General features: G+C 37.8%; 1 protein-coding gene across 1 annotated transcript in view; it reads right to left on the reverse strand.

Moving 5' to 3' along the window:
- Nucleotides 1-10991, reverse strand: part of LOC107285687 (intercellular adhesion molecule 5-like) — a 15592-nt gene extending 4601 nt beyond the window's left edge. The window contains exons 1-6 of the mRNA XM_015813913.1: nucleotides 10940-10991; nucleotides 4969-5229; nucleotides 4417-4734; nucleotides 3810-4088; nucleotides 1327-1608; nucleotides 935-1177 (exon numbers count right to left, since the gene is read on the reverse strand). Coding sequence (XP_015669399.1) covers nucleotides 935-1177; nucleotides 1327-1608; nucleotides 3810-4088; nucleotides 4417-4734; nucleotides 4969-5229; nucleotides 10940-10991 — 1435 coding nt within the window. The remainder of the gene's footprint in view (nucleotides 1-934; nucleotides 1178-1326; nucleotides 1609-3809; nucleotides 4089-4416; nucleotides 4735-4968; nucleotides 5230-10939) is intronic.
- Between the last annotated feature and the right edge of the window lie 4564 nt (nucleotides 10992-15555).

The following is a 15555-nucleotide window of genomic DNA, read 5'->3' on the forward strand; positions in this document are numbered from 1 at the left end:
TAATTTTTATTAATACGGAGGAGATGGATTGTTTAAGTTTAGAGTTTGGAGTTAGAGATATTAATATTTGTTTACTTGTATTTGAATATTAGCCTAGGTTTGGTTTGGGAAGTCCGGGGGGCGGGGGGATGGGATATAACATTGTGTAATATCTGTGATGTATTTCTTTTTTTTATGATGAAAACAATAAAATTTTATACTGAAGAAAAAAAATATAGAGATATATATTATTCTCCACAGCAAAGGGAAGCAGAGATGGTCAAATTGATTTTTTTGTCCAAAGAAGAGAATATATCTAATCTTGTTTCTATTTTGAAATTGCTTCCAGACTTTGTGCTTGCAATGAAAAACAAAAATGAAAATTTGATTTTGTTTTTGCTAAACAGATAGGTTTTTTGTTATAGAAATGGTTTGTGCATATTGTTGTGTAAAAGTAAAAAGTTGTGATTGTGATATTGGTATCTTCTACTGTGCTAAGGAGAGTCGGAAGTTGGTGCCTTTTTCTTTTCTTTTCCCTCCCCCTTCTTCTAGTTTTCCATTACTTTTTTGAATTTCTCTTTGTATTTTATATTTTGAGAAAGCAGTAAAACTCTTATTGATAAAATAAAATGGTGACTCAAAGATACTGAAGTATTATTTGGGAGCATGAAACTCAGTTAATATCCACACATAAGGGAATCTCTTCACTAGTTCATGGTAGATGCTTCCTTATATCCATTAAAAACAGTATCAGTCTTTCTGGATTGGGTCATAGATGGAAGTGATACCAGCAACTGAGATGAGAACTCCTATCGCTTTCTTTGTCAAGTAACATTTTATTGGATTGCACTTCTAACCTGCATGTGACAAATAAACTTCAACATAGCCCTGGTTGAGTGGTACAAGACCCCAAATTATGGTTATTGTTGTTCTTTAGAGCAAGAGGCGAACTTACATTCAACGCGTATGGTCACATCTCTAACATCAAAGCCATACTGGTTGGTAGCATTGCAGTGATAAATGCCACTGTGCTCTCTCTGGACCAGCTGTGGTTCCCCAATGTTATAAGGTCTCCCATCTTTCCAGCACTGAACAGTTGGTGTGGGGTTTCCCAGGGCTGAACAGGCAAATGATGTCGTACTTCCCTCCTTCCAGGTCAATGCATGGGGACAATTGGAATCATTTATTTGGGGACCATCTAGAACGGAGAAAGAAAATGCGGTTAATTTCATTGGTAATAATACTCAGTGTGACGATGCATCTTCATTTATTCTGCTGCACATTCGGTAAGCCTTTCAGAGTTCTAAATCTCTAGGAATATAACATGTATTTTTTTTCCCTACTCACAGAAGACGGTGAGATTTTGAGATATGTTTCTTTCCTTGGTGTGCCCTTCAACGATCAGGATGACTTGGCAGATGAATTCCCTCCCATTATCCTCTTGCTGAGCAATCACTGCATGCTGCAGGAAATGTTCTTCATTGTTGCCGGATGCTAAGATTTTGGCAGCATCCATGATCTGCATTTTAAAACCAGGGGAAGCACTGCCATCAGCTCTACATGTAATATTCACTGTTTGATTGACGACAGCTACTGAATGGCCAATCTGCAAGATGAGTTTTGGTAAAGCTGTGAGGGAATAGAGCGGAGCAGTGATTATGCATCTAGATGGACTGACTCAGGTGAGCTAACTTAATTATAAAAATTGCTCATCAAGGCCTTCTTCATCTTTTTTCTTTCTTTCATAAATGAAGGCAAATATATGTGTCCCAGAATCCAATCTGGGTCAGTCACCGGGACCAGAGATTTAGTTTTCCAAGCTTTTGGACTCGTGCTGGAGCCCATCCTCAGAGAACTTCTCTCTAGCAGAGTATGCTTTTGGGGTATGTAATCTCGAAAACGGTGTTCTACTGCTTCCAAAATGTTTTTGATCTACGCCAGGTTATGCCATGTAGTTGGTGTTGTACCTTGTTTCTTCCTTTCTCTCCCCACCAGGTTGCGCAGACATCTTGTAACAAATGGGTACCCATATATCAAAAACATTTCAAAAGCAATAGAACGCAGCTTCCGAGATCTGCAAGGCTACCATATGAGGACAAATTATGCATTGTAAAGATCGCTTGGAGGTGGGAGATACTTCCTATTTAATCTACCAGATCCTCTGCATGGATTGCCCCTATGACTATGTAGAGCAGATAGGGAGGAAGCTAACCACCCAATTGCAAGAACACAACCAAGTGGTCAGACGAGGAGACCCAAACTCATTGGTAGCCTCACATTACAACAAACAAGGACATACTTCCAATTTTGCAGCTACTAAGATGTTGGACAAGCAGGTATAAAAACAGCCAGGAAACTGACTGAAGCTTGAGAAACTGGGTCCCTCATCAGTCAGCAGGAGTACTGATTTACCACCAGCTTATCAAGTACTTAGGAGGTGAAGACTTGGCAGCACAAGGAAACAATAGCCAGTGACTTAATAGCCGTCCATCAACATTCCAATCAGCAACTAAAAAGCCACACAAAACCAGGCACCATATAAATACCACGCACAGAATAGCCCAAAGCACACTCCTCTGTTAGAGAGATGTTCCCTGATGGGCTGCAGCACAAGTCCGAAAGCTTGGAAGACTAAACCTTTAGTCCTGGCAACTGACCCAAATTGGGTCCTTTTTTCCTTTCTTTCAATCAGTAAATATACAGTAGACAGAATGATTGTGATATTGGAGCAGGACAAGAGAGACTAGTGATCAAAGGCACCCTAGCTATGGAAGTTTACTAAGTGACTTTGGCTCTTTGCTCTTTCTCAGCCAAACGTACATCACAGGATTCTTCTTGTGAGCCAAAACTATAGGACTATATTTTAGAAGAACATATACATGAGTGGTTCACAAATGTTGCGAAGAAGGAAACAAGGTCAGAATGGCAATTCTTTCCCATTTCTCCTTGCTCTTTTCTGTTATATATTTGGTTAACTCAGATTGATCCCTCTAAACTATTTTTTATCTATCAACATGTATTACAACAACCTGATGCCTGGGTATAGAAATAAACCAGCAAATAAATGGTGTATTTACTTCATTTACTTCTTTCATCCTGTGAAAGTTTGTCACTAAAACCGATTTAAAATTTAAAAATCAGAAACCAGAATAGATGATAGCTAGGATTTTGTTTTGTTTTTTGACAAATACACAGAAAAATATTTTAAATATTGGCTCTGCTATATTACCATACTTATGTAAATGTAAATTGTAAAACCAGGGTTGAAGCTAGATCTTTATGGAATGCAGGGACACTGTCAGCTGGCAACATGAGAAAAAACGTCTTCGATGGAAGCTACGTTTCTCAGTCATTTGCAATCAGCTTTCCCAAACCCTGGCACTATATTTCATGCTTCATTCTTTCTAATGATTTACATTAGATCCAAGTTCTGTACGTATTTAACTTGAATAGGAATATTAGTTTGGTTCACCCTTTAATAGTTGCTCTTTGGTCTCAATGAAAATACAACTGGGATAAATTTCTTACTCTTTCAATTCCATTCGTTTCAAAGAGGACTCACTTCAGCTACTTAAACTATCCAATATTTTACTGAAGTTTTGTTTTTCAAGATCGGCCAATATAACTTATAACTTATCACAGATGGAAGGGAACTCTTCTAAATCTGTCTGTGTTAATAATTACAGGTAGACTGATCCAAACCATTATTGAAGTTTTGCTTTTCAAAATAAAATCAATCTAACTTCTAACTTCTTCTAGGTTTGTTCAAATAGATGGAAGAAAACTCTTCTAAATCTGTCTGTGTTAGTAATTTCAGACAGGAGACTCACCAAACACATTCATCATCTTCGTCACGTTTTTGGTCACTGGCCCCAGAGAGACCTTGCAGATCAACTCTTGTTCTCCAACTGAGGAAGAGACTATCACAGCCTGGGCACTTGCCAAGCCCCCCATCACAGTGGTGTTGAACTTCAGGGACTTCCCTGCAAACCACAGATCAAATATGGCCTCATTGGCTGGGGAAATCTTAGGTGCATCACACGTCACTTCCATCACGGTCCCAGCTTCTAAGAACAGGCCAGCATGGAGCAGGGGAGCCTTTGCAAAATCTGCCAATGAAGTAAGAGAAATCATGTCAGTTATTGCAAAAGAAATCACAGCCACAATAGTACCCTCTCTCTAGCCCCTCAGGGGGTGAGTGCTGAAGTACCTTAGGGGAGTTCAGATCTACACAAACAAAAATCAAAACAGTGGGATCAGCATAAATGACTGGGCCAAATTTTGGAGGAAGTCCAACAATATTTTTCAATAATCCCAGAAGATAAAAAATCTCTTCTCCAAACACCCTTAGGCATGCATTTTAAGAGAAGCAACTTAAAAATTAAAGCTTATAAACAATATCCAAACAAGTGATTGAAGCAATGACGGAGATCTCACCAAAACTTTCTAATGTTATGTTGTGGGAGGTGTTTTTCACGAGTGGTCCACTTGGATTCAGATCTAGAGATGTTTGGCAGGTGACTGTCTTGTGGTGGTCATTTTGCTGAGCTGTTATGTTATGGTTCACCACAACATCATCAGCTTTAGGGTCAGAATGATCCTCAAAGGTCTTTACCAGAAGTTCCTCTTCCCCTTTCAACAAGGTCACAGTGAGGTTCCGGATGGGGGCTACACCAGAAACCCGGCATGTCAAATTATACAGCTTGCCCACCTCCATCCTTGGAACTGTATCCAATTTGATATGGTCTGGAGGTTCTGGAAGAGAATAAAAAATTTCTAAATCAAATTCTTTGAATGGATCAAGGTAATTGTTTTATACCATTTTATACCAGCCTGTGTAACTTTGAGATGTGTGGACTTCACTTCCTAAAACTCTTAGTAAAGGCCATATTGGTTGGAGAATTCTGGAGATTGAAGTCCAACCATCTTAAAATTCTCCAGTTTGGGTAATGCTAGAGCATAATGGACACAATCCAGCAAGTGACTTACTATAAATAAGGATGTTTGTCTTTGGAGATTTCTTCTGTCCAGTCTTACAGTCAGCATAGCACAAAGGGCTGGCTGCCCAATAGTTCACATTGGTGAGACGAAAGCTTTTCCAATTGGATCCATTTTCAATGGGAGCCTTTGTATAGGGAGACTCAATGCCAATATTTTCACAAGTGCTTGTGCAATTCAAGTCAAGAGAGCCTCCAAATTCCACCACAGGATTTGGAGGCCAAATTTCCACATACTCTTCTTCTGCAGTTCCTGAAATCAAAACAGACACAGTTGGTGCAAAAATGAACTTAAACAGATGAGCAGAGGAAAAATTAGAAATTAATACTGAATAATAGGAAGCCCAATGTGTTCTAGTTCAGACATGGACCTTCAATAGGGACAAACTTGCAAACTTACTATAAAACCTTTATTTGGAAATAAATTCAAGCTGCTCTTTATATGCCATTCCAACTGTATCTGACTCCAGATTGCTTACAGACCCACCAACAGTAGTAAAATTAAAAACCCAACTATGCATGACTTTCTGAAGCCCTGAGGAATACCCACAGCCCATGTCTGCAATCAACTTCAATGAAAGAAGAAACAAACCCCGAGACCCCAAAACCTCTTGAAACAACCAAATCTTAATAGCTCTACAGGAAGATAACGGAGTTGTGGCCCATCAGATACCAGACTAGGGAGGTTGTCCTAGAAAATTCAGGCGGTGACTGAAACAGCCCAACCCCACAGAGGCCTGCAGAGGCCATTCCTTAAAGGTTGGGATCCAGAGGGAGCCTTTTTGTCCAGATCTAAAAGGACAAGCAAAGATTTCAGGGAGAAGGTAGACCCACAGATATCCAGATGGTGAAAAATGGAGGCTTTGAACAGCCAGCCTTTTGAGTTGCAGTTGGAGACTAATGTAGCTCCCAAAGTTATTGAGGCCTATAGCCGTCAAGCAAAAAGTAAAAAGCCTTTAGTTTTAGATCCATTATTGGCTTGCACTAAACAAATGTCGAAAGTCACAATATCCTTTGCATATATACCTAAGATTTAATGTAGTGCACATCTAGATATAGTTGAATTCCTACAAACTGTGTTATCTACTCCTTATGGCACATTTCAAGTCTCAATTATTTTTATTTTTGAAGCTAATTTAGATGAGATATGCAACAGTTTTAATTTTTGACCATGTAATCATGGTAAATTCACTGACTTTGAATAAAAATATCCCAGTTCATGGGAGAAGGTTTTTTTAACCTCTCCTTGCTGAAGCAATCACATTTTGTTAAATAGCAAAAGAAAGATATACCATTTTTTCCACAAATAGAATAGTCCACTAATATGGGAATAGTATGGGTTACTCTTAAAGTACTTATTTCACTACTAGCCTATCACTCCAGGAAGAAAAAGATGCATGCATCACAACATGATAAAATTGAATTAGAAGTAAAAAAAAAATCAAAAGTGCTCAAGGATTCTGTTGCAAAATCTTTTAGGAAGTATATCATACATTTAGATTTACTAACCTAGTGTTGAACCAATTGTATCCTTTGGACAAGGAATATTTTTTTTTAAATGTAACAAATTTGTTGGAAACAGGGAGAAAAACCTATGAAATGAATGGCTTCTTATATTTGTAATAAAGTAAAATAATATATTTAATAAAAAGTTCTTCAGGAGCAAAATAGATCAATTATAATAAAATTAATTATTAATGTTTAGAATGTTACAAAATTTATGTACAACTGGCAACTATATAGATAATTTTAAAATTTAATAAATCTTCCAGAAATTTCAAATATACATTTAAGTGTTTTGACTCCACACCTAATGTTATAGAAAATCACTGACATTCCAGATATGTTTTATCAGCCCTTGGAACATATGGGATTAGCCCTAGGGGATAACCCATATGGAATTGGTACCCCCTGTATTTCAGACACTTTACAAAAATAAAGTCCTCCCAGCTTCTTTCTATGAAGCTTATATCTCTGTAATTTGGAAGGCTCCTACCTAGTATAATAATTATGCCTACTTTTTTTGCTAAATATTGTTACTAAGATTTTAACAGCTATTTTGGTGAGAAGATTACTGAGGGCACTACCAAAAATAAAACAATAGGGTTTCATAAAAGGACGTCAAACTATAAAAACTGTCTGGTTGCTATAATAGCCCTGAACTCTGAAACACATAAAGTATTAACTTTGCTGGCTGCAGAAAAAATTTCCAATAAGGTGAAAAGCAAGTTTTTGGATCAAAAGTTGGCTTAGAATCCAACATGAGAACAGAGAGTTTTGTTTTTTTTTAAATTAGCAGCAAGTATTCGATCAAGCATGAGGAGAAGACCAGGATCCCAGACACTTAGCATAGTTTAAAAAGACCAGGAATGACGTTCACAAAGCTGGATTGTCATAGAAAATTGTTTCAATACATGCTTCACCCACATGGAATCATAAATGGAGAAAATTCCTAAACCTAAATAACTTGAAATCAGGAGCTCTTTCTCTGTTAATGACTAAGAGCTTTGGGGAAGATTCTACTTTTGGTGCCCCAGATTGTGGATTGTCATCTCCCAGTCACTCTCAGACAGGGCTTCCTGATGTCAGCTTTTTGGGATGTTTCCCTCTTTTCTGATATTATTAAGGTGTCCATTGAAGTCCTGTCTTTTCATTTATGTCTTCCCTGTGTGAATGGTGGAGACAGATTTTATTTATTTTTATTGTATTGATTTTTTTCTATCTCACATCCATTTTCATATATGTTTTATACTTACAATTTACAGATGATTCTTTTTCAATTTCTTCATAAAGTACTTGGGGATATTAATTGGAATTAGGATATAAAGATTATAAACAAAGAAATAAATGTTGAAGCAATATTTCTAGCAATCTTGATTTTCTCTGAGTTTATAGATCCAACATACTTAATACTTTCAAAATGTTGCAATTGTGTAGTCTTATAATATGTGGTTGCTACTTTATGGTTTAAAATCCTATTTTGGATTAAACCATAAGTTATAATCGGCTTTGAAATTATAATGAAAAGCATACATTTATTTGATTGATGCATACAGTAATAAACTATAAAGGAGAATGAAAAGATTAAGTTGCTCCTATTCTGTGCTTCAATAACTTAAAATCATGATTATGCAACTCATGATTCATAAACTGCAAGCAGGAAATCTGCCTCTAACAATAGATTTCAGTAGAATTGTTGGTGTTGCCCTTCACCGTGTGATGGATGCCTCAATATTTTTCCTAATCATTTATGCTAGCAAATAATGACGATGGAAATTTACAATTAAATCCCTCGCTTTTTTTTGCAATGAGAACGATAGAAAATAAAGTGTGAGGACTGGTTCAAATTTCAAAAAGAGGAAACTTAAAATTAATAGGAGTCCTCATGATATCCTCTTCCTGACTTCCATCAAACAACCAGTAACATTGAGTAAGCAGCTCAGACTTTGGGGACACGGCATTTGGGACCATTGGAGATGGAACTGTCAATCAAAGCATGGCAATGGAAAGCACCTCTCATAGAACTGGTTTTTTTAGACCGATGCCTTAACTATTACATCAAATTGGTGCACTAAGTAGCTTAGTAGGGGATTTTATTATTTATTCCAGCATAAATGGATAATAGCCTTCTCCTGAATATCTTCAATCATACAAAATAATGAGAATTAGCATTGCAAAGTAATCAGTTGAAATCTGATCCCAAGTATTAATCCAATGCCTTGGATTTCCCCACAATTTCTGTTTAATGGGCCATAGACTTTCAGTGGAGAAAAATTACATTGGACTAGGATGTTCTGGAGCAGAAATTTGAGGAAATGATTGTTCAGCTCCCCCTTGACTTCCACCATTTGCCTAAATCAGGGGTAGGCAACCTTGGCTCTTTTATGACTCCTGTACTTCAACTCCCAGAATTCCCGAGCCAGCATGGCTGGTTCGGGAATTCTGGGAGTTGAAGTCCACGAGTCATAAAAGAGCTAAGGTTGCCTACCCCTGGCCTAAATAAACAGAAAGTCTCAGCTAGTGCCTGGCTACATCTTGTCACAAAGTAGTTTCCAATGTTTTTCCTTTCAGGTCTTGCCCAGCTGGGCTTGATCAGAATTTTGATAACATTCTTAAAGCAGACACAAATCAGCTGGAAAATAATGTGCAAGCATATTACAGTGGGAGGGTTTTAACTTTTTGTTCATTTGCTTTCCAAAGATCAAACAAATGTTAAGAATAAAGGCAATAAGAATAAAGATGATTATAATCAATAATGCAGGAAAGTGAATGGAGGTCAACAGGTCAACATTCCATGAAGATTTCTTACAAGATAATTTCTCCCAGTCTGCCTCAATTTGATTTTTCCAGTCCACCCTTCACAAAACACGTTTCTTTCTCATTTTTTTTCCTTAATGGAGACAACTTCAAAAATAATTTGGAAGGATTACAAATGCCACTAAATGATAATCTGAACATAGTCCTGATCAATTGGGCTTCTTTTTTTACTAATACTAATAAGCCATTGATCCATAACGGATCCTCCCAGCCTGGAGTTTGTAAGGATACTATATACATATTCCTTGGATACTAATGAAAATAAAATAAAAATATTTATAAATATTTTTTCCATGGGCCAGACAAGGGAAACCAGTAAAACTTGTCGGGTTTTGGCTTTCTTGACCAAATGCTGGTGACACCAACATCTCATGTAATCATTTCAACTTTAAAAAAAACCACTGAGTTTTTATTTAGCTTTGGTGTCATTAAAGACACTATCTGAAGAAACTGGGGACTATGTACGGCCAGTCCTTGATTTATGTTGTAGTCCCCAAAAGCTTAAAGAAAATGGTTTGGGTGAAAACCTTATATGGAATTTTTTTTTGAAAAAAGAAAAAACTGAAAAGATGATTTCTGGTTTTGGGAATTAACAAGGTCAAAATAAAATGGAGAAAAGAATAAGATGATAGAAAGAAGGGTAGAAACTATAACTATGTTTTCTTCTCTTGCCATTACTTTTGTTCTCTTTTTTTCCTTCCATTTTATTTTATTTTGTTGCTTTAAAGATTTATTAATATACTGTAAAATATTTTTGAAAATTATATATAGAGGGAGGGGGAGAGACAGCGAGGAAGAGGGAGGGAGGGAGGGAGGGGGAGGAGAGAGAGAGGGGGGGAAAGATTTGGGTCTGCTGGAAAAGATTTGGGTCTGCTGTCATAGATGTTAAATTATAGAACTACACTTAGGAGAGGGAGATAGTGAAAGAGAAATACATGCTTTGCTTTCTTCTGATACCACTAGTATTATTTTTTTCTAAAGACTGGCTACCTAGGCGAGCCATTTTGTAGAGCAGATATGAGTTGTTTTTACCTTTTGATGATCTTCTACATACTGATATGTATAAGTGCTTGAAGGATGAAAGTCAGATAGAAAGAGCCCAAACATGTCCAAACATCCCCGTTACAATGTTTTTCAGCTCTATAGCATCTCTGATAAAATTAACTTATCAAAAAGCTGCAGTTTTTGATCTCCGCCTGCCAGCCTTCATATTCAAATCATTGTCTAGGGTTAGCCTGATATGGCAGCAAATCTGGACATGGTTTGCTATTGTATATAAAAAAGCTCCAGCCAGTTCCAAGGAATGTGCAATATGGACATTAATCTCATTCCCACTTCCCACTAAAATTACATTTTATCGGGCTCCTTCTGAACGCTTGTCTCCTTTTCGTGCTTTGCCACGCGACATCTGAGGGAATGCCAGTTTTAGGAATGGAAAGAAAATGTGCCTTTTGAACCCCACATCTCTCCACTAATACTGGTGATGAAGCCACGTTCCTTCAATGGGGCCCTCTGTCACCATCCCTGGGGTACAGCAATCCAGGATGAAAGGGTGAATTGTTGTGAGATGCGGAGAATCAATGGATCTGATTAATCTCAGAGAGGCACCAAATCAGTAGGAGAAACATGGAGGTTTCCTTCCTTACCTTGAGTAACAGCCCAGGCTCCTACGGCAAAAAAGAAGATAAATTTCTGCATGTTGCACTCTCAGTGGTCTGGGTTGATTCCCTGAGAGAGGTAGTCCAAAATCCAGATCAGGAGAAAGCAAGAAACAGAGGCAGAATGAGCTCCTACACTCAAAACTGCAAGTGGCTTCTGGAAGCACAGTTATCGACTACGTCTGCCAAGCTCGTTAACATTTATGCAGTTTCAGGAAACACTTGCTTCCTCCTCACTAAGGCTCACTGAGCCCATACTTCCGGTCCTAGTTTTCCCGCCCAAGAAATCACCTTTTTCCCTGATCACTGAAATCTATTAATTGCCTCTTTCAATAACTGTTTTTGGTCAGCCATTCTCAACATTTCACTACCAGCCTCCATGATTCATATCATTTTGTGTGTCAAATGACTGTAGCCATTTTTGTCTTAGCAGTACCTCTAAAAATACCCAGTTTTCCATTTCGATATGTAAATACTAAGGTCTAATATTACATAAAAATTCAAATGCTAATGAATTTCCTTTGTCTCGGTGGTTCTTTATGGTTTCACTTTTTGTTTTCCCACACTAACCATCTCCATTTGATAACTTAAGAAAAAGGAATTTGTACCTTCAATTTTTGGGATGCACTATGAGAGTGTGCTACTCAGGGCTTTTTTTCTCATAGAACACCCAGAACGGAGTTCCGGCACCTTTTTTGGATGGAACCTTGTAGGGTAGGCAAGGCGGGTTGTATGACCTGTGTGAGTTCTGGCACCTTTTTTTTTTTTTTTTTTTAGAAAAAAAGCACTGGTGCTACTATATCTGCATATATTGTACTTTTACATTTCATAAATAGATCAAATATTGCTATTTTATATCTTAAGACACCTTCTTTACATTTCAAGCTAATGTCCATGACTGATAAGAAAACATTTCCTATTTCAATTTGCCCCCAATATTTTACCCCTGAAGAGTAATTGGACGCTTCTCCCCTCCCGCACACATGAATGTTTCCATCCTAATGAGTCAGGTCCCCAAAGCCATCATCAAATGCATTTAGATCTATTTGATTTCATGAAGTGGTAAGGAATGAGAGATCCAGTTTGAGCAAGCCAGAGCAATTGGATGCACTTTAGTGTGATTGGTCTATTCAGTCAAAAGCAACTGTCCTATTCCAATTTTACTGGTTCTGACTGCATGAGAATCCACTGGATTTAGCTCATAAGGGCCATTTGTACAAACTAACATTACAAACATGACATTGTTCCTTATATGGCCAAAGGTTCTTAATTACTGTGTTCACCAGCACAACACGATCCAACTGTGTCTTCAAAATCACCCATATTTTTTTCTGCCTTTTTTTTCTTTTTTATGAAACTAAAAAGTTTGCAGTAGTTCTTTTCAAACATCCAGTTTATTTTCCCTTTCTTCTCAGGATTGCAAGGGTACATGAGAAAAGTACTAAGCCTACAGAATAACAGAGCTGGAAGTGACTTTTGAGGCCTTCCAGTCAAACCTTTTGCTCAAGCAGGAGACCCGTCCTACACTGTACCTGTACATTTGGTTTTTCTTGCCTAAATGTAAAATCTTACTTTTTTTCACCATTGAATTTCATTTTGTTAGATAGCACCTAATGTTCAAGTCTGTCAAGATCCTTTTGTATCTTAAGCTTATCTTCTGGAGTGTTGGCTATTCCTGCCAGCTTGGTGTTGTCTGCAAATTTGATGAGTTTCCCATCTATCCCCTCATCCAAATCATTGAAGATGTTGAAGAGCATTGGACCCAGAACAGAGCCCTGGGACACCCCACTACACACTTCCCTCCATGTAGATGCGGTTCCATTGAGGACCACACGCTGAGTACGGCCAGTCAGCCAGCTACGGATCCATCTGGTGGTGATGCTGTCTAACCCGCATTTTTCTATCTTATCAAGTAGTAGGTTGTGATCTACTTTGTCAAATGCCTTACTGAAGTCCAAGTAAATTATATCCACAGCATTCCTCTGGTTCACAAATTTTGTCACCTGGTCAAAGAATGCAATAAGATTTGTCTGGCATGATCTGTTTTTGACAAACTCATGTTGGCTTTTGGTAATGACTTTGTTTGTCTCTAGGTATTCACTGATTCATTGTTTTATTATCTTTTCCAGAATCTTCCCACATATTGAGGTCAAGCTGATAGATCTGTAGTTTCCTGGATCCATTTTTTTCCTTTTTTTGAAGATGGGAACTACACCAGCTCTTTTCCAGTCCTTTGGTAATTCCCCAGTGCTCCAGGATTTTTGAAAGATATAGTTCAGTGGTTCTGAGATCACATCCTCCAGTTCCTTCAGAACCTTGGGGTGTAATCCATCTGGTCCTGGTGATTTGAACTTGTCTAGGGTGGACAGGTGCTCACCATTTTCTTGCCTATCTTAACTTGTGTTTCTAATCTGTTTTTTACAGTACTTTTTTTGATAGGTTGCACTGTTTTTTCCCTTTGTGTAAAGACGGATGCAAAAAACGAGTTAAATAGTTCTGCTTTCTCCCTGTTGCTTGTCACCTTCTTGCCACTTTCTCCCACTAATGGACCAATCATTTCCTTAACTTTTTTCTTGTTTTTTACATGTTGAAAGAAGCTTTTTTTTGTTGTTATTTTTAACTTTTGTCGCAAGACTTAGTTCATTTTGAGCCTTAGCTTTCCTCACTTCATCTTTGCAGGCTCAGGCTATTTGCTGATATTCTGCCTTAGTTATGTGCCCCTCTTTCCACTTTTTATACTTGTCCTTTTTGTCTTTCAATTTATCAGAGAGTTCTTTTCTGCCACAAATGCATTTCTTTCTGCCAAGAAGAATCCTTCAACACAAGTGATTGCATTTTCTTTTTCCTCACAAAAGAATATTACATACTGAAATCGGTGGTTCTCAGCCTTCTGTATCTTAACATCCATCAGTTGTTCTTTCAAGGACTGGGTCCCAGCACGATAGAAGCAAAAAGGCTTCCTCCCTCCCCCAAGACATAAGTATTATTTACCTACATATAAAACATATCATATGCTGACAAGTGGTCATATTGTCATTCAGTCATTCACAGTGCTTGAAGTTTCAGTGAGTTAGCAATGAACGTGAGTTGCACACAGGTACTCTCAGTTTCCTGCTAAGTCCCATCTGCAGCATACATACAACCAATTCAGAACTACTGTTCTACCCTTGCTAAGTGCCAGGATGCAAATTAAAGCATCTCTGAAGAAGGCTGTCCAATTATACCAAGTGTTTAAGTATACACTGCAAAAAAAGAATAATACTCCTTTTTCTCAAGACACTTCCTCCTCCCAGATGACCATGAAGTAGGACTCAAAGTAGGATCTCCTTAACAAAATAAAGAAGGGAGGGTGGAATGCACCTTTATGGTTGCATGCTGCTTTCACTGGAGCTTTTATAAATTTTGTTGCTTAAAAATGCCTAGAGGGCCCAGCCCAAAAAGAGTGGGGGAAGGTTTTGAAGGTCAAAAGTGACAATGGCAAACTAAGAAAAGCAACCTGTTTTACTGATTTGAGGGGGAAAGGTTATTTTCCTCTTTATCCAGTTATAAATAACAGAAAGATCTTTTTCTCCCATATAGTCTTTATTCAGGTTCTACTATTTTTTGTATAAGAATGTGAACCATGACAGAAACTCTGCTGATATCAGAGCAGAAATAGTGCCCTAGCCATCTCTTCTATTTTCCTGGGAACATAACTCATTCAACATAGAGGCCCGCACCATTATTTTCTTCTCCCAACAATAAGACACATATGTAAAACCAAGAACTGCATGGGAAGGTTAGACTTACTGAGTTGAGAAACCATCACTGGGAGAGGCTAGTTCTGAATCATTGTACCTCAGGGATTTCTTCCCAGCATTCGGAAATATGACTTAGCGTTATGGAATGTGGCATTTTAATAATCATGAACTCATGTACTATTATTTAAAAATAGAAAAAGGCTCTAACTTTCTGGCATGTGCTGTGAAAATTTGTAGGTGCAAATCTGCAGAAAGAGAAAGGAGTTTTTGAGAATGCCGACTAGCAGTCTGAAGACATAATGAAAACTCCTTAATTGCACAACACATGGAAAGATTTAGCCATAGTTTCAACTGGGAAACTATGAGTATCCTAGACCAAGCTAAGTCCAAGAAATGCTAGAGAATTCCTGGAAGTCTGGCACTCAGACAAATTAGCTATCAGTAGACATATAGTGAAAAATAGCATCTACATTTCATTCAAAAGAGACAATTAAAAAGCTAAACAGGAAGCAAAAAGACCTCCTCACCAGCAATCAGAACCCAGATAAGCAGAGCTTAACACCAGGATTAATACCAGACCAACCAACAAGCAGTAAACAATACCACTGTCAAGGAACTGCTAACTCAAACAAACGAACAGTAAAGAACAGCCTAATTAAGGAACTACCAAGAACACCCCCATCATTATGACAGGCAGGCCATCTCTATATAAACAGAGAGCAAACTCCACTCCCTTTTAGGACTGATGGTGTTACTCAGTTGGGTAATGAAATGTCTGCAAGAAAACATCCAAGCTCAGAGAGCACAAAGGACTAAAGAATTTTACTATGTTGCTTATGATTATGGTATTATTTTTAATTTAAC

This window comes from Protobothrops mucrosquamatus, unplaced genomic scaffold (assembly GCF_001527695.2).
Source record: "Protobothrops mucrosquamatus isolate PMUCROS unplaced genomic scaffold, P.Mucros_1.0 scaffold202, whole genome shotgun sequence".
NCBI lineage: Eukaryota > Metazoa > Chordata > Lepidosauria > Squamata > Viperidae > Protobothrops > Protobothrops mucrosquamatus.